Genomic DNA, 26,523 nt, shown 5'->3' on the forward strand with positions numbered 1-26,523 from the left:
AGTGTGGGTCCGTGTTGTGGGTTCGTGTTGAGTGTGTGGGTCCGTGTTGTGGGTTCGTGGTGAGTGTGTGGGTCCGTGTTGTGGGTTCGTGGTAAGTGTGTGGGTCCGTGTTGTGGGTTCGTGGTGAGCGTGTGGGTCCGTGTTGTGGGTTCGTGGTGAGAGTGTGGGTCCGTGTTGTGGGTTCGTGGTGAGTGTGTGGGTCCGTGTTGTGGGTTCGTGGTGAGTGAGTGGGTCCGTGTTGTGGGTTTGTGGTGAGTGTGTGGGTCCGTGTTGTGGGTTCGTGGTGAGTGTGTGGGTCCGTGTTGTTGGTTCGTGGTGAGTGTGTGGGTCCGTGTTGTGGGTTCGTGGTGAGTGTGTGAGTCCATGTTGTGGATTCGGGGTGAGTGTGTGGGTCCGTGTTGTGGGTTCGTGGTGAGTGTGTGGGTCCGTGTTGTGGGTTCGTGGTGAGTGTGTGGGTCCGTGTTGTGGGTTCGTGGTAAGAGTGTGTGGGTCCGTGTTGTGGGTTCGTGGTCTAGTGTGTGGGTCCGTGTTGTGGGTTCGTGGTGAGTGTGTGGGTCCGTGTTGTGGGTTCGTGGTGAGTGTGTGGGTCCGTGTTGTGGGTTCGTGGTGAGTGTGTGCGTCCGTGTTGTGGTAAGAGTGTGTGGGTCCGTGTTGTGGGTTCGTGGTGAGTGTGTGGATCCATGTTGTGGGTTCGTGGTGAGTGTGTGGGTCCGTGGTGAGTGTGTGGGTCCGTGTTGTGGGTTCGTGGTGAGTGTGTGGGTCCGTGTTGTGGGTTCGTGGTGAATGTATTGGTCTGTGTTGTGGGTTCTTGATGAGTGGGTGGATCCGTGTTGTGGGTTCTGGTGAGTGTGGGTTTGTATTGTGGGTTCGTGGTGAGTGTGTGGGTCCATGTTGTGGGTTCGTGGTGAGTGTATGAGTCCGTGTTGTGGGTTCGTGGTGAGTGTGTGGGCCCATGTTGCAGGTTCGTGGTGAGTATGTTGGTCCGTGTTGTGGGTTCGTGGTGTGTGGGTCCGTGTTGTGGGTTCGTGGGAAGAGTGTGGGTCCGTGTTGTGGGTTCGTGTTGAGTGTGTGGGTCCGTGTTGTGGGTTCGTGGTGAGTGTGTGGGTCCGTGTTGTGGGTTCGTGGTGAATGTATTCGTCTGTGTTGTGGGTTCTTGATGAGTGGGTGGATCCGTGTTGTGGGTTCTGGTGAGTGTGGGTTTGTATTGTGGGTTCGTGGTGAGTGTGTGGGTCCACGTTGTGGGTTCGTGGTGAGTGTATGAGTCCGTGTTGTGGGTTCGTGGTGAGTGTGTGGGCCCATGTTGCAGGTTCGTGGTGAGTGTGTGGGTCCGTGTTGTGGGTTCGTGGTGAGTGTGTGGGTCCGTGTTGTGGGTTAGTGGGAAGAGTGTGGGTCCGTGTTGTGGGTTCGTGTTGAGTGTGTGGGTCCGTGTTGTGGGTTCGTGGTGAGTGTGTTGGTCTGTGTTGTGGGTTCGTGGTGAGTGTGTGGGTCCGTGTTGTGGGTTCGTGTTGAGTGTGTGGGTCCGTGTTGTGGGTTCGTGGTGAGTGTGTGGGTCCGTGTTGTGGGTTCGTGGTAAGTGTGTGGGTCCGTGTTGTGGGTTCGTGGTGAGCGTGTGGGTCCGTGTTGTGGGTTCGTGGTGAGAGTGTGGGTCCGTGTTGTGGGTTCGTGGTGAGTGTGTGGGTCCGTGTTGTGGGTTCGTGGTGAGTGTGTGGGTCCGTGTTGTTGGTTCGTGGTGAGTGTGTGGGTCCGTGTTGTGGGTTCGTGGTGAGTGTGTGAGTCCATGTTGTGGGTTCGGGGTGAGTGTGTGGGTCCGTGTTGTGGGTTCGTGGTGAGTGTGTGGGTCCGTGTTGTGGGTTCGTGGTGAGTGTGTGGGTCCGTGTTGTGGGTTCGTGGTAAGAGTGTGTGGGTCCGTGTTGTGGGTTCGTGGTCTAGTGTGTGGGTCCGTGTTGTGGGTTCGTGGTGAGTGTGTGGGTCCGTGTTGTGGGTTCGTGGTGAGTGTGTAGGTCCGTGTTGTGGGTTCGTGGTGAGTGTGTGGGTCCGTGTTGTGGTAAGAGTGTGTGGGTCCGTGTTGTGGGTTCGTGGTGAGTGTGTGGATCCGTGTTGTGGGTTCGTGGTGAGTGTATGGGTCCGTGTTGTGGGTTCGTGGTGAGTGGGTGGGTCCGTGTTGTGGGTTCGTGGTGAGTGTGTGGGTCCGTGTTGTGGGTTCGTGGTGAGTGTGTGCGTCCGTGTTGTGGTAAGAGTGTGTGGGTCCGTGTTGTGGGTTCGTGGTGAGTGTGTGGATCCATGTTGTGGGTTCGTGGTGAGTGTGTGGGTCCGTGGTGAGTGTGTGGGTCCGTGTTGTGGGTTCGTGGTGAGTGTGTGGGTCCGTGTTGTGGGTTCGTGGTGAATGTATTGGTCTGTGTTGTGGGTTCTTGATGAGTGGGTGGATCCGTGTTGTGGGTTCTGGTGAGTGTGGGTTTGTATTGTGGGTTCGTGGTGAGTGTGTGGGTCCATGTTGTGGGTTCGTGGTGAGTGTATGAGTCCGTGTTGTGGGTTCGTGGTGAGTGTGTGGGCCCATGTTGCAGGTTCGTGGTGAGTATGTTGGTCCGTGTTGTGGGTTCGTGGTGTGTGGGTCCGTGTTGTGGGTTCGTGGGAAGAGTGTGGGTCCGTGTTGTGGGTTCGTGTTGAGTGTGTGGGTCCGTGTTGTGGGTTCGTGGTGAGTGTGTTGGTCTGTGTTGTGGGTTCGTGGTGAGTGTGTGGGTCCGTGTTGTGGGTTCGTGTTGAGTGTGTGGGTCCGTGTTGGGGGTTCGTGGTGAGTGTGTGGGTCCGTGTTGTGGGTTCGTGGTAAGTGTGTGGGTCCGTGTTGTGGGTTCGTGGTGAGCGTGTGGGTCCATGTTGTGGGTTCGTGGTGAGAGTGTGGGTCCGTGTTGTGGGTTCGTGGTGAGTATGTGGGTCCGTGTTGTGGGTTCGTGGTGAGTGTGTGGGTCCGTGTTGTGGGTTCGTGTTGAGTGTGTGGGTCCGTGTTGGGGGTTCGTGGTGAGTGTGTGGGTCCATGTTGTGGGTTCGTGGTGAGTGTGTGGGTCCGTGTTGTGGGTTCGTGGTGAGTGTGTGGGTCCGTGTTGTGGGTTCGTGGTGAGTGTGTGGGTCCGTGTTGTGGGTTCGTGGTGAGTGTGTGGGTCTGTGTTGTGGGTTCGTGGTGAGTGTGTGAGTCCATGTTGTGGGTTCGGGGTGAGTGTGTGGGTCCGTGTTGTGGGTTCGTGGTGAGTGTGTGGGTCCGTGTTGTGGGTTCGTGGTGAGTGTGTGGGTCCGTGTTGTGGGTTCGTGCTAAGAGTGTGTGGGTCCGTGTTGTGGGTTCGTGGTCTAGTGTGTGGGTCCGTGTTGTGGGTTCGTGGTGAGTGTGTGGGTCCGTGTTGTGGGTTCGTGGTGAGTGTGTGGGTCCGTGTTGTGGGTTCGTGGTGAGTGTGTGGGTCCGTGTTGTGGTAAGAGTGTGTGGGTCCGTGTTGGGGGTTCGTGGTGAGTGTGTGGGTCCGTGTTGTGGGTTCGTGGTAAGTGTGTGGGTCCGTGTTGTGGGTTCGTGGTGAGCGTGTGGGTCCGTGTTGTGGGTTCGTGGTGAGAGTGTGGGTCCGTGTTGTGGGTTCGTGGTGAGTATGTGGGTCCGTGTTGTGGGTTCGTGGTGAGTGTGTGGGTCCGTGTTGTGGGTTCGTGGTGAGTGTGTGGGTCCGTGTTCTGGGTTCGTGGTGAGTGTGTGGGTCCATGTTGTGGGTTCGTGGTGTGTGGGTCCGTGTTGTGGGTTCGTGGTGAGTGTGTGGGTCCGTGTTGTGGATTCGTGGTGAGTGTGTGGGTCCGTGTTGTGGGTTCGTGGTGAGTGTGTGGGTCCGTGTTGTGGGTTCGTGGTGAGTGTGTGAGTCCATGTTGTGGGTTCGGGGTGAGTGTGTGGGTCCGTGTTGTGGGTTCGTGGTGAGTGTGTGGGTCCGTGTTGTGGGTTCGTGGTGAGTGTGTGGGTCCGTGTTGTGGGTTCTTGGTGAATGGGGTTTGTATTGTGGGTTATTGGTGAGGGTGTGAGTCCTTAGTGAGGATGCGGGTTCGTGGTGAGGATGTGAGTTTGTGATGAATGTGTGAGTCCGTGTTGACGATGTGAGTCCACTTGTGATCGCGGTGACCTCGCCCTCCACTGACTCTCTCCTCCGTCCCCCCCCTCCACTCTCCACGCAGAGAAACCGAGATATTTACGGAGTACAACAACGCTACTCTCAGAATTAGCGCCATGGTATGCGTGACCCCTTTTGCTCGACATATGAACCACACCAGGACTTACAAAACACCACCCACACTGATGAACACCCTCACTTACAAACACCACACCAACACCCTCACTGACGAACACCACACCGACGAACACCCTCACTGACGAACATCCTCACTTACGAACACCACCCACACCTATGAACACCCACACTTACGAACACCACCCACACTTACAAAGATCCACACTTGCGAACACTACCCACCTACGAACACCCACACTTACGAACACCACCCACACTTACAAAGATCCACACTTACGAACACTACCCACCTACCAACACCCACAATTACGAACACCACCCACACTTATGAACACCCACACTTACAAACACCCACACCTTTGAACACAGTTTTGTTACAGCCTCAAGGGGACCGTTGTCTTTGTGTGTGTGTGTTGACGAGTCTACTGCACCTTTGTCTATGTGTGTGTGTATGTGTGTAGCGATAGTGTAGCGGTTAGCGCGCTGCGCTATGAACCTGGCGACCCGGGTTCGATTCCCGCTCACGGCCAACACCAGTGACGATTATCTGAACCGGTCCCGGGCCTCCCCTAGGTCGACTCAGCCTCAAATGAGTACCTGGTGCGGTGTGTAAACATCGCCACTAGGGAGAAAAAGGCGGTCGGGCGTGGTGCTGGCCACCCACCCCCTCGTGTACCGTTCCGGCCTTCATAGGTGCTCGCTAACAGCACTTGCCCCCTACAGTCTGTTAAGGCTATATGGGGGATCTTTATTTTTTATTTATGTGTATGTGGGGAGCGGTAGTGTAGCAGTTTGCGCACTGCCACGAACCTGGCAACCCGGGTTCGATTCCCGCTTATGGCCAACACCACTGACGATTATTTGAACCGGTCCTGGGCCTCCCGTAGGTCGACTCAGCCTCAAATGAGTACCTGGTGTGGTGTGTAGACATCGCCACTGTGGAGACAAAGGCGGCCGGGCATGGTGCTGCCCACCTACCCCCTCGTGTGCCATGCTGGGCTTCATAGGGGCTCGCTATAAGCACTTTCCCCAACAGTCTGTTACAAGCTATACGGGGGATCTTTGTCTTTGTACGTGTGTGTGTGTTTATGTGTGTGTGTAGACAAGTCGAGCTGGACCGAGTGGGAGGCAGCCTCCGTCTATCACCACGTGGAGCGCGTTCACCTCCGGCACCGGATTAATCCGCAGCAAATCACCCAAAGGTTAGAGAGAGAGAGAGATGAGCAGGAAAATCATCAAAGTCTAAGAATGATAGCAGCTCAAATAGCAGCAGCTCAACCAAGTGGCCTGATATCATCAAATCATCATCATTGTCATCGCCTGGAAATGCACAGCAGCAGCGAAAAAACACTTTGATAAAAGCGTGACGATGGTGATTCCTCAAAATGTGAAGGGGAACAAATCCACGCAGTGACCACCACGGAGACCCACAGAGACACACATAGAGACCCACAGACACCCAGCCACCCACAGAGACACCCATAGAGACCCTTAGACCCACAGAGACACCTATAGACACATAGAGACTCACAGATATACCCATAGACACATAGAGACACCCATAGAGACCCATAGACACACAGAGATACCCAAAGAGACTCCAAAGACACATAGAGACACCCATAGAGACCCATAAACACACAGATACACCCCACAAAGAACCATAGATCCACAGAGACACCCATAGACACCCACAGAGACCCATACCTTAGCACGGTTAGCTACGTGCAGTGCGAACGAAGTTCATCATCCGTACACGCACCCTGTACCGCTCCGTGGGTCTCTGAGTATCGGTCTCTGTGGGTCTATATGGTTCTATATGAGTATAGGTCTTTGTGGGTCTCTGGTTCTATATGAGTGGCAGTCTCTGTGGGTCTCTATGGTTCTATATGAGTATGGGTCTCTGTGGGTCTATGAGTGTCTCTGTGCGTCTCTGTGGGGCTCTATGGTTCTATATAAGTATGGGTCTCTGTGGGTCTCTGGTTCTATATGAATATGGGTCTCAGTGGGTCTCTGAGGGTCTCTGCGTCTCTGTGGAGCTCTATGGGTATCCTTGGGTCTCTATGGTTCTATATGAGTATGGTTCTGTGTGGGTCTCTGTGGGTCTCCATGGTTCTATATGAATATGGGTCTCTGTGGGTCTCTGGTTCTATATGAGTATGGGTCTATGAGGGTCTCTATGCATCTCTGTGGGGCTCTATGGTCTATATGAGTGGGTCTCTGTGGGTCTCTGGTTCTATATGAGTATGGGTCTCTGTGGGTCTATGAGGGTCTCTGTGCATCTCTGTGGGGCTCTATGGGTCAACTTGGGTCTCTATGGTTCTATATGAGTATGGTTCTTTGTGGGTCTCTGAGGATCTCTGTGGTTCTCTAGGAGTCTCTATAAGTCTGTATCAACGTGCACTTAGAGCAAATTGCTCCCACATGGTGATGACGACGATGGTGACGATGATGATGATGGTGATGATGACGACGACGATGACGTTGATGACGATGTTGACGATGATGATGATGACGACGATGACGACGATGATGATGACGATGATGACGACGATGACAACGATGATGATGACGATGATGATAATGAAGATGACGACGATGATGATGACGATGATGACGACGATGATGACGATGACGACGATGATGACAATGATAATGATGACGACGACGATGATGACAATGATGATAATGATGATGACGATGATGACGACGATTAGGATGATGATACCAGTCACTTCGGTGGGGGGCTTAACCCGGTGTGTGCGTAAATAAAATTAGTTTATAGTTTAAGTTGTTATTGTTGTCACGTGTGCAGCGATCCTGAGTCTCTTCAAGCCTCACTTGACTGAGCGCCAGAAGCTGGAGCTGGCCACCATGCAGGAAGTTTGGTTCTTCACTCTGGACGGGGAAGGAAGCTCACGAGGGGGAGTGAAGAACGGAGAATTTGACGACGACGACAACAACTACATCCTTGTGAGACTCACAGACACACACAAAGACACAGACACAACAACAACAACCGCCATTCGCCACTAAGTGGCGGTGACGTCACCACAACGCTTGTGCCAGGCCAGGTGCACCTTGAGGCCACGTGAAGTGTTGAACGCCCGCTGCCAGGAGGTCACGGGGTAGACCCAGGTTCCACGGGACGACTGTCTGAGATGACTGGCTGATGCACCACCTGTGCCCCCTACTGTGCCATCCTGCTGTGCTTTAGCCACCTGGCGCTCCGCTCATTGTTGTGACCGTCGCTCCTCCGCCCTCCGTTGTTGTTGGAGGGCGGCTGCCTCCAACTTCCCAGTAGCGTCCTTCACGAGCCTCCTCCACAGAGGCTGATCTTGACACCGCATCCTCCTGTACCACATCACTCCATCTCTTCTCTAGCCCGTGCTGCGCCCGTTTAGCCCCCTTGATCCGGCCGAATAAAATCTGTTTCGGCATGCGTTGGCTGGGCATGCGGGCTACATGACCCATCCAACGCAGCCTTGCCTGCCGGAGGAGCTCACCGATGGGACCTTGCCCAGATCTTTCAATGATTTGTGAGCTCCTCACACAATCCAGCCTGGTTAAACCCATGATGGATCGTAGGCAGGCTAGCCTAAATGTTTCTAACCGGCGAAGATGTTCCATTTGGGGGGTCCACGTTTCGCAAGTGTAGAGAAGGGAGGGAATGACCGTGGCCGAGAAGACCTGAAGCTTAGTGCGGAGCGACAGACCAGGTAGCTTCCACACAGCGTTACACAACCGATGAAAATATATTGCCGCCCGACTGATTCTGAGTGAGACCTCTGCTGTTAAACTGTAGCCGGTCATAAGCACACTGCCCAGGTATGGGAAACTCTCCACTCTCTCCACAATTGCCCCATCACCGATTGGGAGTTGTGGGGGTGGAGTATCCGATGGTACAAAATACCCAGGCAGGTGCTTAGTTTTGGTGGGGCTGATGGTAAGGCCCCATCTCTTAGTGGCACACTCCAGTCTCAGCAGCAGCGTCTCCAACTCCTCCTCTGAATGAGCAGCTATTACCAAATCATCGGCATACATAACGTGGTTGAGCAATAGGGAGCCATCCGTTGACCGCACCCGGGCATCGATCAGCCTCCCATTATATCTGTACCAAATGGAGATTCCCCCGGTACAGCTATTGAAGGCTTCACGAACTATGTGGTCAAAATAGATGTTAAATAATGTGGGAGCCAGAGGACATCCCTGTCACACCCCAAGGTGTACAGGGAATGGCTCTGACTCCCGGCCACGTAGTTTTACCCGGGCCTGTTCACTATCATGAAGGCCCACACAGAGACACTGATACCCATAAAGCACCACAGATTAGCACGGTTGGCTACGTACAGTGCGAAAGAAGTTCAACATACACACATACAGAGGCACCCAGACACATAGAGACGCACAGAGACACCCACAGACACCCACAGTGACCCACAGATTAGCACTGTTGGCTACATGTGACCTCCTCGTGACCCCCACCCTGACCTCCCGTGACCCCTGCAGGTCCAGAACGAGCACTTCTACTACCGCTTCCAGCTGGACAGGAAGATTGGGCAGGGTGGGCAGAGCGTGGTGGTGAGGTGTCTGGACCACAAGACTCGGACGATGGTGGCTCTCAAGATCCTCGCCTCGCCCTCCACGTGAGTGGGCCCTGGCGCAGCAGTGCAGTCAACAACAACAATAACACCACCAATAACAAGAACAATAAACAAACACACACTATGGGACTGCTGCTGGCTGTGAACCACAACAACAAACAATGACTGAACATCCTTTACTTGAATCTCCATCGCTCAACCACCACCTCCTCACCACCACCTCCACAGCGACACTCCCACCCCACCACCACCTCCCCACCACCCTCACCACCACCGCCACCACTGGTTGTGTGTTGGAGACGAACCCCACCACAACACTGTCAATTGACTTTGACACTTTCCAACACAACAACCGGTTAAGTGCTGAGCAAGTAACGAGCTGGCCAAGCGTTTTGTGTTTAGGTGACAAACCACGTCAACCAATTGGGCGTGTGTCAGTGTGGCGGATTTAATGACACAACATTTATATTTACGTCATATAACCCAAACTCACCTCTATTGTGGATAATATTGATAGCGACAGACCAACTATGCATTACCCATTACTACTACTCAGTGTTACACACACAGACCCACTACTACTAATCAGTGTTACACACATAGACCCACTACTACTACTCAGTGTTACACACACAGACACATTACTACTACTCACTGTTACACACACAGACCCACTACTACTACTCAGTGTTACACACACAGACCCACTACTACTACTCAGTGTTACACACACAGACCCATTACTACTACTCAGTGTTACACACACAGACCCACTACTACTCAGTGTTACACACACAGAGCCACTACTACTACTCAGTGTTACACACATAGACCCACTACTACTACACAGTGTTACACACACAGATCCAATACGACTTCTACTCAGTGTTACACACACAGACCCACTACTACTATTCAGTGTTACACACACAGACCCACTACTACTACACAGTGTTACACACACAGATCCAATACGACTTCTACTCAGTGTTACACACACAGACCCACTACTACTACTCTGTGTTACACACACAGACCCACTACTACTACTCAGTGTTCCACACACAGACCCACTATTACTACTCAGTGTTCCACACACAGACCCACTACTACTACTCAGTGTTCCACACACAGACCCACTGTATATTAAAGTCTAAACTCTCTGTCTCTGTCTGTCTCTCTCTGTCTGTCTCTGTCTTGATCTCTGTTTCTTTATGTCTCTTTCTCTCTATCTGTCTCTCTTTCTTTCTCTCTCTCGTTCTGTGAACTTGCTCACTCGCTCGCAGCTCCAGGGAAGAAAAGCACCAGAGAACGGAGCTGCTAATGTCCATGGAGCTCCAGAGCGACCGTAGCAACATGGACTACAACGTAGTCAGGGTCCTGGAGACTTTCTACTTTCGAGGCCACAAATGCCTTGTCATGGAGCTGTTGAAGTACGCACACCACCAGCACCACTACCACCACTCACTCACTCATTAACTCACCACCAACATTCACTCACCCACTCACTCGTTCACTCACTCACCCACCACCCACTCACTCACCACCACCACCGACTAACTCACCATCACCACCACCACCACCACTCACCCACCACCACTCACCCACTCACTCACTCACTCACCACCACCACTTACCCACTCACTCACTCACCACCACACCACTCACCCACTCACCCTCTACCACCCACCCACCATCACCACCACACCACCCACTCAACCACCCACCATCACCAGCACAACCCCTCACCCAACCACCCACCATAACCACCCACCCACCACCCATCCACCATCACCCACCAGCACCCACCACCACCAAACACCACCACCACCAAACACCACCACCACAACACCACCACCCATACAGACCCATAGAGACACCCATACCCATACATTAGTACGGTTGGCTATGTATGGTGCAAAAGAAGTTCTGCATACATTCACACACAGAGACCCACAGACCCCCAGACCCACAGAGACCCATAGAGACCCACAGAGACACCCACACAGACACCCATAGAGACCCACACATTAGCATGCTTGGCTACGTACGGTGTGAATGAATTTCAACATACGCACACAAAGATCAAAGATCCCCCATATAGCCTTAACAGACTGTAGTGGCAAGTGCTGTTAGCGAGCACCTTTAAAGGCCGGCACGGCACACGAGGGGGTGGGTGGCCAACACCACGCGCGGCCGCCTTTGTCTCCCCAGTGGCGATGTTTACACATCGCACCAGGTACTCATTTGAGGCTGAGTCGACCTAGGGTAGACCCAGGACCGGTTCAGATAATCGTCACTGGGTGTTGGCCATGAGCGGGAACCGAGCCCAGTTCGCCAGGTTCACAGCGCAGCACGCTAACCGCTGATGTCACTGACGTCGTCGCTGACGTCGTCGCTGACGTGACTGACATGGTCGCTGTCTCTCCACGTGGCAGGGCGAAACTCCATTGCGTGCTCAGACAGATGACGCTGTGGCAAAGTCACGAGGATGCGGTGAGGTCGTACACTAGGGCCATCCTCCACTTCCTGGCCCACACCAAGTCCCGGGGCATCGTACACGGTGACATCAAGCCCGTGAGTGGAGTGCATGCTGTGTAATGGTGTCTGTGTGTGTGGGTGTCTGTGTGTGTGGGTGTATATGTGTGTGGGTGTCTGTGTGTGGGTGTCTGTGTGTGAGTGTGTGGGTGTCTGTGTGTGGGTGTGTCTGTGTGTGTGGGTGAGTACACGGCAAAACAACCCGCTAACTCCTCGCAGTGCCGGATGGGCAACTCTGTCGTGGACAGTGCTGTGGGGGGAGGGCCAATTCCGATTGGCTACTCCCCTCATGGCGTCTGTGACCACCACAGTGGCTAAACGGGGGGCTCTGGATGGGTGCGAGGGGCTGGTAACCCCTCCACCTTCAAAATTTTACCACTAAACCACGACTGAAATATGTAACTAATAAGCTTGTGCCGGAGGCCCCGGGGGGACAGGCATTTATGACGTCTCCTGGCCAAACTCCAATTGGCGGAGCCAGGAGATTGAATCTTTACACTCGGGGCTCCTCCAGAAACAACGAAAAGCCACTTCGTGTGGCCACGTGGAATGTTCGAACGCTCACTGCGGAGGAGAGGCTGCCACTCCTCTGTCGGGAGCTGGACCGGTACCGCCTGGATCTCTGTGGCATTCAGGAGGTCCGGTGGACCGGTTCTGGCTCCTGCCACCATGAGGGGTGGACAGTCCTCTACTCGGGGCAACAGACTGCCAAACAACAGGATGTGGCTCTTCTTTTGAACAAAAGAATGAAGGGGGCGTGGGAGCGTGGCGGTGAGGTGTGGGAAGCTGTAAGCCCCAGGCTACTTTGGGCTCGCCTTCCCATCAACCGGAGGAGAGGAGTGGTGTTCGTGGTTATTTATGCCCCCTCCGAAGACGAACATCCGTGGAGGGATGCAGCAAAGCCGATGAGTCAGATGCCTTCTATGACCTCGTGCCACAGGTGCTGGCTAAAGTGGCCCCTCAGGATAGAGTCATCTTGTTGGGTGACTTCAATACCCGAGTTGGTCATGATGCTGGCACCTGGTCTGGAGTGATTGGAGGGCATGGGCCAGATCAGCTCAATAACAACGGTAGGAGGCTGCTAGATTTTTGTGCAGCCCATGGGCTTGTAATTACAAACACGCTGTTCCGGCATCGGCGCATCCACACAACATCATGGATGCATGCCGGGTCCAAGCAAGAACATCTGCTGGACTACATAGTGACGGACCAGCGGATGCGAGCCCATGTCCTTGACACCAGGACCTACCGTGGAGCTGATCTGCCCTCTGACCATCGACTAGTCATCTGTGAGATGCACCTGCCATTCTTCCACTCCGGTGGTGGGTGTACACCCAGGACCCCATTCCAACCTAAAGTGGCCTGGTCTCAGTTATCTGATGAAAGTTGCAAGTGAGAATTTCATCATTGCTTGCGGCTGGGGTTGGCATTGTCCCCCACTCCTCCTGATGTCGAGGGTAAATGGGCGAGGTTTAGGACTGTGACTCATGCAGCTGCAATGGCTGCTTTGGGTACGTGGTCCAGACCTCCCCAGAGACCCTGGCTGACAGAGGAGGTGTTGAGGTTGGTTGAGAAAAAGCGACAGGCCCACTGTCATCGGATACAGAATCCCATGTCAGAGAATGAGGAGGCTTACCACAGCCTTCGCTCGGAGGTTCGGAGAGCCGTGAGGCGCTGCAATGATGGGTAGTGGTCGCAGGTTGCTGAGGAGATGGAGTCTGCCTCAGTGGCCCGCGATCACAAATCTCTATTTAACTCCATCAAAAAAGTAACCTGCAGCGCCACACCTATTACCATCATTAGGGGAAAAAACGGTGATCCAATCTCTGACCCCCAGGAACAGGTTTGCAGATTTGCTGAGCATTTCTGTGAGGTCCTGGGGGAGGGGAAATCCATCAGCCAGGAAAACATCGTGGCACGAAGTGGGGATGATCCTGCTGAGGCTGCAGTGCCTCAAATATTGGAAGAAGTCACCCCCTGTGAGTGGCTGGCTGAGGTGCCATCTGTTGAGGAAGTACTGAAGGTGATCCTGAGTCTGAGACCAGGAAAGGCACCGGGTAGAGATGATCTCCCAAGCGAAATGCTGAGGGAGGGTGGCGTTTGTGCACAGACTGCCCTATATGACATCATAACAACAGTCTGGACCACTGGATGGGTTCTGCAGGATTGGCAGAAGAGGGACCGCAAAAACTGTAACAACTACAGGAGCATCTCACTCCTCAGTGTGCCGGGAAAGGTCCTGGCAAGGATTATTCAACATCGCCTTGCCAGGCACGCTGAGGAGAGGCTTGCGGAGCCCCAATGTGGTTTCAGGAAAGGGCGGTCCTGCACAGATGCCATATTTTCTGTCCGTCTGCTACAGCAGAGGTGTAGGGAATTCCAACAAGACCTACATCTCTGCTTTATTGACCTTGTTCTTCGTGCTTTTGGAGTCCCTGACCCTCTGCTCACGATCATTAAGGACCTTCATGATGGTGAGCCGGCCCGGGTAAAACTACGTGGCCGGGCGTCAGAGCCATTACCTGTACACCTTGGGGTGCGACAGGGATGTCCTCTGGCTCCCACATTATTTAACATCAATTTTGACTACGTAGTTCGTTAAGCCTTCAATAGCTGTACCGGGGGAATCTCCATTTGGTACAGATATAATGAGGGGCTGATCGATGCCCGGGTGCGGTCAAGGGATGGCTCCCTATTGCTCAACCACATTATGTATGCCGATGATTTGGTATTAGCTGCTCATTCAGAGGAGGAGTTGGAGACGCTGCTGCTGAGACTGGAGCGTGCCACTAAGAGATGGGGCCTTACCATCAGCCCCACCAAAACTAAGCACCTGCCTGGGTATTTTGTACCATTGGACACTCCACCCCCACAACTCTCAATCGGTGATTGGGCAGTTGTGGAGAGAGTGGAGAGTTTCCCATACCTGGGCAGTGTGCTTATGACCGGCTCCAGTTTAACAGCAGAGGTCTCACTCCGAATCAGTCGAGTGGCAATATCTTTTCATCGGTTGCGTAACGCTGTGTGGAAGCTACCTGGTCTGTCGCTCCGCACTAAGCTTCAGGTCTTCTCGGCCACGGTTATTCCCTCCCTTCTCTATGCTTGCGAAACGTGGACCCCCCTAATGGAACATCTTTGCGGGTTAGAAACATATAGGCTAGCCTGCCTACGATCCATCCTGGGTTTAACCTGCTGGATTGTGTGAGGAGCTCACAAATCTTTGAAAGATCTGGGCACGGTTCCATCGGTGAGCTCCTCCGGCAGGCAAGGCTGCGTTGGCTGGGTCATGTAGCCTGCATGCCCAGCCACCGCATGCCGAAACAGCTTTTGTTCGGCCGGATCGAGGGAGCTAAATGGGCACGGCACGGGCTAGAGAAGAGATGGAGTGATGTGGCACAGAAGGACGTGGAGCTAAGTGGACTTGCCGATGACTGGTACCAGTGGTGTCAAGATCGGCCTCTGTGGAGGAGGCTCGTGAAGGACGCTGCTGGGCAGTTGGAGGCAGTTGCCCTCCAACAACAACGGAGGATGGAGGGGCGACGCTCACAACAACGAGCTGAGCACCGGGTGGCTAAAGCACAGAAGGTTGGCACAGTAGGGGGCACAGGTGGTGCATCAGCCAGTCATCTGAGTCAGTCGACCCGTGGCACTTGGGTCTGCCCCATGACCTCCTGCCAGCGGGCGTTCGACACTTCACGTAGCCTCAAGGTGCACATGGCCTGGCACAAGCGTCGTGGTGACGTCACCGCCACTTAGTGGCGAATGGCGGTTGTTGTACACGCTGGGGCGCTGGTGCTCGCTCTGCAGATGTAGATGCCACTGATTATTCATGTTCTGCAGATGTAGATGTCACTGGTGTTCTTCATGTTCTGCAGATGTAGATACCACTGGTTCTTCACGTTCTGCAAATGTAGATGCCACTATGTCTTAACGTCCTGTAGATGTAGATGGCACTGGTATTTCACGTCCTGTAGATGTAGATGCCACTGGTTTTTACGTTCTGCAGATGCAGATGTCACTCGTTCTTCACGTTCTGCAGATGTAGATGCCACTCGTTCTTCATGTTCTGCAGATGTAGATGTAGATGCAAATAGTTCCTCATGTTCTGCGGATGTAGATGCCACTGGTTCTTCACGTTCTGCAGATGTAGATGCCACTGGCTCTTCACGTTCTGCAGATGTAGATACCACTGGTTCTTCACGTTCTGTAGATGTAGATGCCACTGGTTCCTCACGTTCTGTAAATATAGATGCCACTGTTCCGTCACGTTATGTAGATGAAGATGTCACTGGTTCTTCATGCTCTGTAGATCCCACTGGTTCTTCCCGTTCTGTAGGTGCCACAGGTTGTTCATGTTCTGTTGATGTAGATGCCACAGGTTCTTCACGTTCTGCAGATGTAGATGTCACTGGTTTTTTTGCACATATCTCTGAAACTTCGTAAGTTGAACGTCTGTGAGCGGAGGCAGTCCCCCTGCACAGACGCTCGGTCGTAAACGACGCTCACCGCCTTGACCATGCTGGGTGTGAATTCCCTCCCTGCGGCTCACTCCCCGTCCAGAGCAACGTTCTGTTGGCGAACATCGCGGATGGCATCGTCAGGGTCAGGAACTTCGCCTCAAGCTTCTTTGTGGATGGCAAAAGTGAGTGGAGACACCCACACACACCCACCTATCCACCCACTGACACCCCCACACACCCATCTACCCACCCATCCACCGACCTACACATCCATTCGCCATCAACCCATCCATTCCCCCACCCATCAAGCCACCCACCGACCCCCCCATCAATCCACCCACCCATCCACCCACCCACTGACCCATCCACCCACCCACCCATCCATCCACCCACCCATCCACCCACCCATCCACCCACCTACCCATTCATCCACCCAGCCACTGACCCATCCACCCACCCACTCACCCACCCATCCATATATCCATCCATGCACCTACCCACCCACCCAGCCATCCACCCATCCATCTACCCACCCAGCCATCCAGCCACCCACTCACCCACCACCCATCCACCCACCCACCCACCCATCCACCCACTAGCCCATCCACCCACCCACTCACCCACCCACCCACCCGCTCACCCACCCACCCACACATCCATTCACCCATCCACCCATCAACCCATCAACCCATCAACCCACCGACCCATCCACCCACCCACCCACCCACTCTCCCACCCACCCACCCATCCATCTATCCATCCATCTATCCATCCATGCACCCACCCACACAGCCATTCACCCACCCATCCACCCACCCAGTCATCCAGACACCCACCCACCCAGCCATCCAGCCACCAACTCACCTGCCCACTCACCGAGCGATCCACGCACCCACCCAGAGAGCCATCCACCCACTCACCCACCCACCCACTGATTCAGCTACCCAGCCACCCACTCACCCACCCACCCACTCACCCACCCGCCCACTCACCCACCCACCCACTCACCCACCCACCCATCCATCTATCCATACATCCACCCACCCAGCCATCCACCCACCCAGCCATCCATCTACCCACCCATCCACCCCTCCACCCAGCCATCTAGCCACCCACTCACCCAACCACCCACCCGGCCATCCACCCACCCACTCAGCCATCCAGCGACCTACTCACCCATCCAGCCAGCCAGCCATCCACCCACTCACCCACCCACCCTCTCACCCAGCCAGCCAGCCAGCCATCCACCCAATTACCCACCCACCCACTCACCCACCCGCCCATCCACCCACCCACCCACCCACCCACCGTCCCCCCCCATCCAGCGACCCACCCACACACCCATCCACCCATACACCCATCCACCCATACACCCACTCAACCACCCATCCATCTATATACCCACCCACCCAGCCATTTACCCACCCAGCCATCAAGCCACCCACCCACCCATCCACCCACCCAGCCGGATATCCACCCACTCACCCACCCACTCACCCACCCACTCACCCACTCACCCACCCAGCCATCCACCCACCCGCCCAGCCACTGACCCACCCACCCATCCATCTATGCACCCACCCACCCACCGACCCATCCAGCCACCGACCCATCCAGCCACCTACCCACTCACCCACTGACCTGCCCATCCAGTCACCCACCCATGAATCCACCCACCCACCCACTCACCCACCTGCCCACCCACTCACCCATCCATCTATCCATCTACCCACCCAGCCATCCACCCACTCACCCATCCACCCAGCCAGCCATCTACCCACTCACCCGCCCAACCATCCACCCCCCACCCACCCAGCCACCGCCCCAGCCACCAAACCCAGCCACCCAACCCAGCCACCCAACCCAGCCACCCAACCCACCCACCCACCTACACACACGTACCTAGTCTACAATCTTCATCATCATCGCTGCTGTTGTCGTCTGCACAGCCTCGCACGTGGGAGGAACCCTCGCCTACGTGGCCCCCGAGGTGCTTCTCGGCTACCCGGCGACCTGCGCTGTGGACACATGGTCGCTGGGCTGCACCGTCGCCAAGCTGGCCACCGACAGGGAACTCTTCCTCTCGTTCAGCCGTGACGACCACCTGGCATGCTGCATCGAGGTGACTGGGGAGCCTCCCTGGGGGGCCTCGAGCAACAACCTGGCCCACAGCCAGCCAGTCACCCAGCCAGTCACTCAGTCACCCAACCCTGTCAGCCAGTCACCCAACCAGCCACCCAACCACCCACCCACTCACCTACCCACCCACCTACCTACGCATCCTCTCACTCACCTACACATTTACCCACCCACCCATCTACCTACTTACCTGCCCACTCACCCACCTACTTACCCAGCCACCCACCTACCTACACACCCACGTAACCACCCACTCACCCACCTACCCACCTACCCACCCACTCACTTATCCACCTACCCACCCACTCGCCCACCCCCTCACCCACCCACCTACCCCCTCACCCACCCACCTACTCACTGACTCACCCATCTACCCACCCAGTAACCCACCCACCTACACACCCACCGACCTATCCACCCATCCACTCACCCACTCACCCATCCACTCACCCATTCACCCACTCACCCACCCACTTACCCACCAACCTACCCACCCATTCACCCACTCACCTACCTACCCACTCACCCACCCACCTACCTATCCACTAACCCACCCACTCACCCTCCCCCCACCCACCTACTCACCCATGATGCTAGATGCGCTGAGCAACGACGATAATGTCACGTTCAGGTCTTTCGTCGTACAGCCAATGAAAAACAGCCACGTAGCTCAGTGGGGCCTTCCCTGGTGAAATATTCAGTTTTAGTGTGGGCCTCTGAGTCTCAATGGTTTTATATGAGTCTCTGGACCTCTATGGGTCTATGTATGGGTCTCTGTCGGTCCGTATGGGTCTCTCTATGGGTCTCTGTGGATCCATATGGGTCTCTGTGAGTCCCTATGGTTTTATATAAGTCTCTGGATCTCTATGGGTCTCTGTATGGGTCCCCGTGTGTAACACGCGTGTAACATTCGTGTAACATGCGTGTGTCCCTCTGTGTGTCTGTCTTGAATTGGTTGCGCAGATCCTGGGCATGCCTCCAAAAGAAATGGTGGAGAAAGCTCGCAAAAGAGCGGCATACTTTGGTGAGTTGAAGGGTGGTGTGATGGTGGTGTGGTGGTGGTGAAGTGCTGGTGAGGTAGTGGTGAGGTGGTGGTGGTGAGGTGGTGGTGGTGTAACGCTAGCGGTGTGGTGGTGAGGTGGTGATGATGTGGTGGTGGTGGTGAGGTGGTGGTGGTGAGGTGGTGGTGGTGAGGTGGTGGTGGTGGTGTAGAGGTGGTAGTGGAGGTGGTGTGGTGGTGAGGTGGTGGTGAGGTGGTGGTGTGGTGGTTGTGTGGCAGTGGATAGTGGTGAGGTGGTGGTGTGGTGGTGGTGAGGTGTAGTGGTGGTGAGGTGTTAGTGGTGGCGATAGTGGTGGTGTGGTGTTGGCAGTGTGGTGGTATGGTGGTAGTGGTGGTGTGGTGGTGTAGAGGTGGCAATAATGGTGGTGAAGTAGTGGTCATGTGGTGGTGGTATAGGGCTAGCGGTGTGGTGGTGAGGTGGTGATGGTGTGGTGGTGGTGGTGGTGGTGAGGTGGTGGTGGTATGGTGGTGTAGATGGGGTAGTGGAGGTGGTGTGGTGGTGTTGGTGAGGTGGTGGTATGGCAATGGATAGTGGTGGTGTGGTGGTGGTGGTGAGGTGGTGTTGTAGGGGTAGCGGTGTGGTGGTGAGGTGGTGGTGGTGTGGTGGTGAGGTGGTGGTGTGGTTGTGGTGTGGTTGTGGTGAGGTAGTGGTGAGGTAGTGGTGGTGAGGCGTTGGTGGTGGCGATGGTGGTGGTGTGGTGTTCTAGGGGTAGCGGTGTGGTGGTATGGTGGTAGTGGTGGTGTGGTCAGGTGGTGGTGGTGTGGTGGTGAGGTGGTGGTCGTGCTTTGGTGGTGGCGTAGAGGTGGTAGTGGAGGTGGTAGTGGAGGTGGTGTGGTGGTGAGGTGGTGGTGAGGTGGTAGTGTTGTAGGGGTAGCGGTGTGGTGGTGAGTGGGTGGGTAGGTGGGTGGGTGGTTGGTGACACTGTGCATGCCTCTCTCTGTGTGTCTCTCTTTCCATCTCTCTGTCTCTATCTGTGTATGTGTCTCTCTCTCTGTCTCTCTTCCTCTTTCTTTGTCTCTCTGTGTATCTCTCTGTCTCTATCTCCCTCTCTGTGTGTATGTATATCTCTCTCTGTCTCTGTCCTACAGACGAGGCCGGACAGCCTCACTGCCCGGCCAGGGAACGACTCCCGGCAAGTGTCCCCCTGCATTTGGTGCTGCGGAGATGTGGAGCTCAGCTTGTGGCCTTCATTAGCAGCTGCCTGCAGTAAGAACACAGACACATACCGCCCGTGTAGCCTCAAGCCGACTGTAGGGGCAAGTGCTGTTAGTAGTAGCGAGTAGCAGCACCGCCTATGAAGGCCTCCGGCACTGTGGCACACACAGAGGAGGTGGGTGGCTAGCACCACCACGTCCGGCCACCTTTGTCTCCCCAGTGGCGATGTTTACACTAGGTACTCATTTGAGGCTGAGTCGACCTAGGGGAGGCCTAGGACCAGTTCAGATAATATAATTGCTGTCACTGGTGTTGGCCGTGTGCAGGAATCTAACTCGGGTTTCTGCCGGGTTCATAACACCACCGCTGTCCATTACACACACACACGTACACACACACGTACAGATGGGAACGTCAAATCCTCACCTCCCCTGTCTCCATCCCCCCCGCCCCCCCAGGTGGGATCCAGAACTCCGCATGACACCGGAGCAGGCGCTGAGTCACGGCTGGCTCCAGAACGAGACCACCACCATCGAGGCCACCCCCACCACCATCGAGGCCACCCCCACCACCATCGAGGCCACTCCCACCACCATCGAGGCCACCCCAACCACCATGGAGGCCACCCCAACCACCATGGAGGCCACCCCCACTACCATGGAGGCCACCCCCACTACCATTGAGGCCACCCCCACTACCATTGAGGCCACCCCCACTACCATGGAGGCCACCCCCACTACCATGGAGGCCACCCCCACTACCATGGAGGCCACCCCCACCACCATGGAGGCCACCCCCACCACCATGGAGGCCACCCCAACCACCATGGAGGCCACCCCCACCACCATTGAGGCCACCCCCACTACCATTGAGGCCACCCCCACTACCATGGAGGCCACCCCCACCACCATGGAGGCCACCCCCACCACCATGGAGGCCACCCCAACCACCATGGAGGCCACCCCCACCACCATGGAGGCCACCCCCACCACCATTGAGGCCACCCCAACCACCATTGAGGCCACCCCAACCACCATGGAGGCCACCCCCACCACCATGGAGGCCACCCCAACCACCATGGAGGCCACCCCCACCACCATGGAGGCCACCCCCACCACCATCGAGGCCACCACCATCGAGGCCACCTCCACCACCATGGAGGCCACCCCCACCACCATGAAGGCCACCCCCACCACCATGGAGGCCACCCCCACCACCATCGAGGCCACCCCCACCACCATCGAGGCCACCACCACCATCGAGGCCACCCCCACCACCATCGAGGCCACCCCCACCACCATCGAGGCCACCCCCACCACCATCGAGGCCACCCCCACCACCATCGAGGCCACCCCCACCACCATCGAGGCCACCCCCACCACCATCGAGGTCACCCCCACCACCATCGAGGCCACCCCCACCACCATCGAGGCCACCCCCACCACCATCGAGGCCACCCCCACCACCATCGAGGCCACCCCCACCACCATCGAGGCCACCCCCACCACCATCGAGGCCACCCCCACCACCATCGAGGCCACCCCCACCACCATCGAGGCCACCCCCACCACCATCGAGGCCACCCCCACCACCATCGAGGCCACCCCCATCACCATCGAGGCCACCCCCACCACCATCGAGGCCACCCCCACCACCATCGAGGCCACCCCCACCACCGTCGAGGCCACCCCCACCACCGTCGAGGCCACCCCCACCACCGTCGAGGCCACCCCCACCACCGTCGAGGCCACCCCCACCACCGTCGAGGCCACCCCCACCACCGTCGAGGCCACCCCCACCACCGTCGAGGCCACCCCCACCACCATCGAGGCCACCCCCACCACCAGCGAGGCCACCCCCATCACCAGCGAGGCCACCCCCATCACCAGCGAGGCCACAACCGCCACCAGCGAGGCCACAACCGCCACCAGCGAGGCCGCAACCGCCACCAGCGAGGCCACCCCCACCACCAGCGAGGCCACCCCCACCACCATCGAGGCCACCACCATCACCAGCGAGGCCTTTGGAGCTGCGGATCTACGGTGAGACTCCCTCTGTATGCTCAGTGCAGGGTCTCTGAGTATGGGTCGTTGTGAGTCTGTATGGGTCTCTATGAGTATGGGTCTCGATGCATCTATATGAATTTAGTATTTGGGCTGCCGCTATGAATCCCCATGTGACGATGATGATGATGACATCAGCCACTTGGTTGAGCTGCTTTCATTTGTGATGGCCAGGTCCACTTCTGGCCAGGTCCACTTCTGGCCGTGGAGACCGATCGCGACCTCTGGCTGTAGTACCAGCATGACGATGATTATGATGATGCGCTGCTGTGGTGCTGCTGCCTCTCTCTCCACAGAGCTGAGTCGGAGAAAAAGCCCCCATCATCATCATCCTTGTCATCATCGCTGGATGAGGATGAGACAGAGGAGGTGGAGGAGGAGAACGAGGATCAGACGGAGGAGGAGGATGAGACAGAGGAAGAGGAGAAGATGGAAGTGGAGGAGAAGACAGAAGAGGAGGAGCAGATGGAAGTGGATGAGAAGACAGAAGAGGATGAGCAGATGGAAGAGGAGGAGGAGGTGCAACAGCAGCAGGAGAAGAAGAAGAAAAAGAAGCAAAGGGGTCTGGCCCATATGGGCAGGGCACTCTCCTCGATCTTCCGCCGCCTGCTGCTGTGTGGTGGGCAGCCCACGGCAGAGTAGCGGGGGGGTGGTGGTGGAGTCGGTGCCAACCACCACCACCACGAGCAGCAGCACCGCACCACCCACCCACCCACACACAGTCACCCCACACACACCCAGCCACCCACACTCACTCACCCCACACACACACACCCACTCACCACACTCACTATCGTGGAGACCAGTTGTGGAAGACGACTGAAGAGTGGCCGCCAGACATGGACTGGACACAGCCACTCACTGCACTCACCACACGCTCACCCCACCACACACTCACCAGTAGCTTACCCAGGGCCCCCCTTATCTCAGGCTACAACCCTAACACGTGGTGTGTGTTAAAATAGCATTGTACGTGTGTAGTTTTGTATATTATTGTAAATATGATTGTTATAATTATATATGAAGTCACCAGTATGTGAAAAACGTTGCAGACGATTTTTTTCGTGGGGTTTGGTGCCTTCGATCGTCAGTGCCGTGTGGGGGTCTGGGTTCATAATGTCCAGGTAGGGTGGGGTTATAATGGCCAGGTAAGGTGGGTTTTAATGATCAGGAAGGGTGGGGTTATAATGGCCAGGTAGGGTGGGGTCATAATGCCCAGCCAGGGTGGGTTCATAATAGCCAGGTAGAGTGGGGTTATAATGGCCAGGTAAGGTGGGTTATAATGGTCAGGAAGGGTGGGTTCATAATGCCCAGCTAGGGTGGGCATAATGGCGGTTGGGCGCCTTCCCCACGTAAAATGGCGGTTGTGCGGCTTCCCCACAGAAGATGGTGGTTGGGCAAAGTCCCTACCTAAGATGGCGGTTGGCCATCTTCCCAACATAAATGGCGGTTGGGCACCTTCCCCACGCACAATGGCGGTTTGCCATCTTCCTTACCTAAGAGGGCGTTTGTGCGCCTTTCCTACGTAAGATGGCGGTTGTACGCCTTCCACGTGAAATAATGGTGGGTGGCCGCCTGGTGGTTGGGCGCCTTCCCCACACAAGATGGCGGCTGAGCACCGTATATACGCTAGAAATGGCTAGATGGTGTGTGAGGGCTGATGCCCCCCTCCTCCTCTCCCCTTTGGACCTCCTCTCCTTCATGCCGGGCTGCCGCCGATCGAGTCATCGGCCTCCCCGCACCAGCATCCTCTCTGTGGGACATGGCTCGTTGCTGGCTCTCCACCGCCTCACGTTATTCTGCCTCCCACCCCCCACGTAAACCACCACTCACGCTGCGGGGGCTGCGGGCGCGCGCACAACCGGACCTGCTGCCCACCACGTGCACGCGCTAAAAATAGCGCGGCTGCTGCGCGAGCGCTGGCGCAGGTAATGAGTTAGTGCGCAGCGCAGCCTTACTTGCACACACGCCAGAATTACGCACCACGCCGAACCCTTAATGCGATCGCCGCCACGTAAACCCCCTGCGTAAAACGCGCTCGGTAAATACGCACGCGACCGCAAACACCGGGTGGGTGTGAGAATGAGTGTTGAGTGTGTGTGAGGATGAGTGGCGGGTGGGTGAGCGGGCGTGAGAGTGGGTGGGTGTGAGAATGAGTGATGAGTGTTTGGTGGCTGGGTGTGAGAGTGAGTGGTGAGTGTTTGGTGGCTGGGTGTGAGTGGTGAGTGAGTGGTGAGCGAGTAGGCGGGCGTGAGAGTGGGTGGGTGTGAGAGTGAGTGGTGGGTGGGTTGTGAGAGTGAGTGGTGGGTGGGCGTGAGAGTGAGTGGGTGGGTGGGAGAGTGTTAGAGTGAGTGGTGGGTGGGTGTGGGTGAGTGTGAGGGTTAGTGGGTGGCATGAGAGTCGTGAATTAGTGGTGAGTGGGTGTGAGTGAGTGAGTGAGTGGGCGGGTGTGCGTGAGTGATTCGTGAGAGTGGTGGGTGGGCGTGAGAGTGAATGGTGGGTGGGTCGGTGTGAGTGGTGTGTGTGAGAGTGGGTATATGCGTGTGAGAGTGAGTGGTGGGTGGGTGGGTGGGAGAGTCAGTGGGTGGGTAGGCAGGCGTGAGAGTGATTGGTGAGTGGGTGTTGAGCAGATTACAACAACAAAACAAAACCAAAAGGAGTGCAAAGTGTAAGGAAGTCACACAAAAAAATAAAGCATATAAATACAAATTGTATAAATCAAATCCTGTCAGTTTTTCAATACTCAAAGCAAGCTTGGGCAAGGCAAAAAAAAAACTGAATAAAAAACTGCCCCAGACCACACCAAGACAACACAAAGTCCATCAATAAAATTGCACATTAAAATTTCACTTCCATTCCTTTGGGTTTGGCAATGGAAGCCTCACACACACGCTGTGCAACAAGTGTTGGATGGACATGCCCGCCAGTGTTGGAAATTTAATCTTCAAATCACTCAATTCGGATCACACAGCAGCAGTAGCAGTAAATTTGTTCTGTACTGCAAACAACTTGGCAGGACCCTCTGAAAAAGAGTCTTGAGACTGAGTGAGGCTCGTGCTGGCTAAATAAGCGTAGTCGTAGTAATAAAAAGAAATCGATACTAAACACACATACAGGAGCAGAGTCGTTCCCCAGGTACGGTGTATGGGGGCGACTACACCGGGCCCCATGCTTTGGGGGGCCCTGCGCTTCGGTGTCACAGTGACCCCACGTAAAAATAAGGAATATATTTACCGGCCAGGGGACCCCGTCATGGAATGTATTTGCCCACAACGTTTAAGGGGCTAAAAAAAATAATGGGTGGATAGACGCACAGGCGTTAGAGCAACTAACCATACACTTAGATGGACGGGCGGCTGACTTCATAAAAGCCCTACCCGCGAGCACACAAACCCAGCTAGCAGAGCTAATGCGCCAACTTGACTTGGGTTCGGCGTGAGTAATGAGGAGGAGGCAAAGATCGCCTTAGAGGCACGCCGCCGCCAACCCAACGAGTATTTGTGTGACTATGTCGAGGACGTGCGTACGCTAACGCAGCTTGCACGCCCAGGGTACACGGCGGAGGCAGTTGAGGACCTCGCCTCCGAGAAAATCCTACGATACTTGACTCGTACCTCATGGTGGCACCCCGATCTAAGCTGCACCCGCCTTTCCTTTAACGCCCTTGTTGAGCGCGCGCGTAAGTGTGAAAGACTTTCCAGCCAACGCGCGCAGCTCCGGGGCCCGGGACGAGAGCGAGCCATCGCGAGCCTGGGCCAAGAGGATGAGGAAGAGGAGGAGGAAGAGGGACTCACCCGCACGATAAAGGGTCGAGCAAGAGAGTCTACGGGGCCCCGCGAGACAACCCCGGGCTGGGTAGTGGGGATACAGACGGGTATAAAAGATATACGGGACAAAGCAAACAAAAATGTAAAGACCATTCAATCCGAAATGGGTGAGCTATGCCCCACAGTGGGGGGACTGGCCGGACGGGTGACCCAGTTAGCAGCCGACCTTGGGCAGCTACGTACGGGAAGGGGGAGAGGGGGTGGACAGGGGACCTCCTACGGAACCGCCCCCCGGGCATGTTACCTGTGCAACCACCGGGGACATCTAGTGAGAGACTGTCCTCAGATCGCCCGCGCTAGAAACGCGCCAGGGTTAAACGCCAACGCCCCCTAGAGAGTGGACCACCTAGGGGTGCAATCAATGAGGTCCCGAAACAAAACGACGATAATATTAATGGTGAGCGAGTGACCCCC

At 55.8% G+C, this 26,523-nt stretch overlaps 2 protein-coding genes across 2 annotated transcripts; both read left to right on the forward strand.

Annotated features, from left to right (window-relative positions):
- Positions 1–370: 370 nt before the first annotated feature.
- Positions 371–19,031, forward strand: LOC142924133 (dual specificity tyrosine-phosphorylation-regulated kinase 3-like). The gene is made up of 9 exons (XM_076065778.1): positions 371–4,243; positions 5,365–5,464; positions 7,078–7,235; positions 8,772–8,908; positions 10,153–10,299; positions 11,305–11,443; positions 15,965–16,046; positions 17,814–18,245; positions 18,967–19,031. The coding sequence occupies exons 1-9, from the start codon at positions 4,241–4,243 to the stop codon at positions 19,029–19,031; spliced, it is 1,263 nt and encodes a 420-aa protein (XP_075921893.1). The 5' UTR covers positions 371–4,240.
- A 939-nt stretch (positions 19,032–19,970) lies between these two features.
- Positions 19,971–23,317, forward strand: LOC142924134 (uncharacterized). The gene is made up of 3 exons (XM_076065779.1): positions 19,971–20,270; positions 20,678–22,261; positions 22,579–23,317. Exons 1-3 carry the CDS (start codon positions 20,122–20,124, stop codon positions 22,922–22,924), a joined length of 2,079 nt encoding a protein of 692 aa, XP_075921894.1. The 5' UTR covers positions 19,971–20,121; the 3' UTR covers positions 22,925–23,317.
- The last annotated feature ends 3,206 nt before the right edge of the window (positions 23,318–26,523 follow it).

This window comes from Petromyzon marinus, chromosome 9, assembly GCF_048934315.1.
Source record: "Petromyzon marinus isolate PM22_M1 ecotype Great Lakes invasive population chromosome 9, UKy_Petmar_22M1.pri1.0, whole genome shotgun sequence".
Taxonomy (NCBI): Eukaryota; Metazoa; Chordata; class Hyperoartia; order Petromyzontiformes; family Petromyzontidae; genus Petromyzon; species Petromyzon marinus.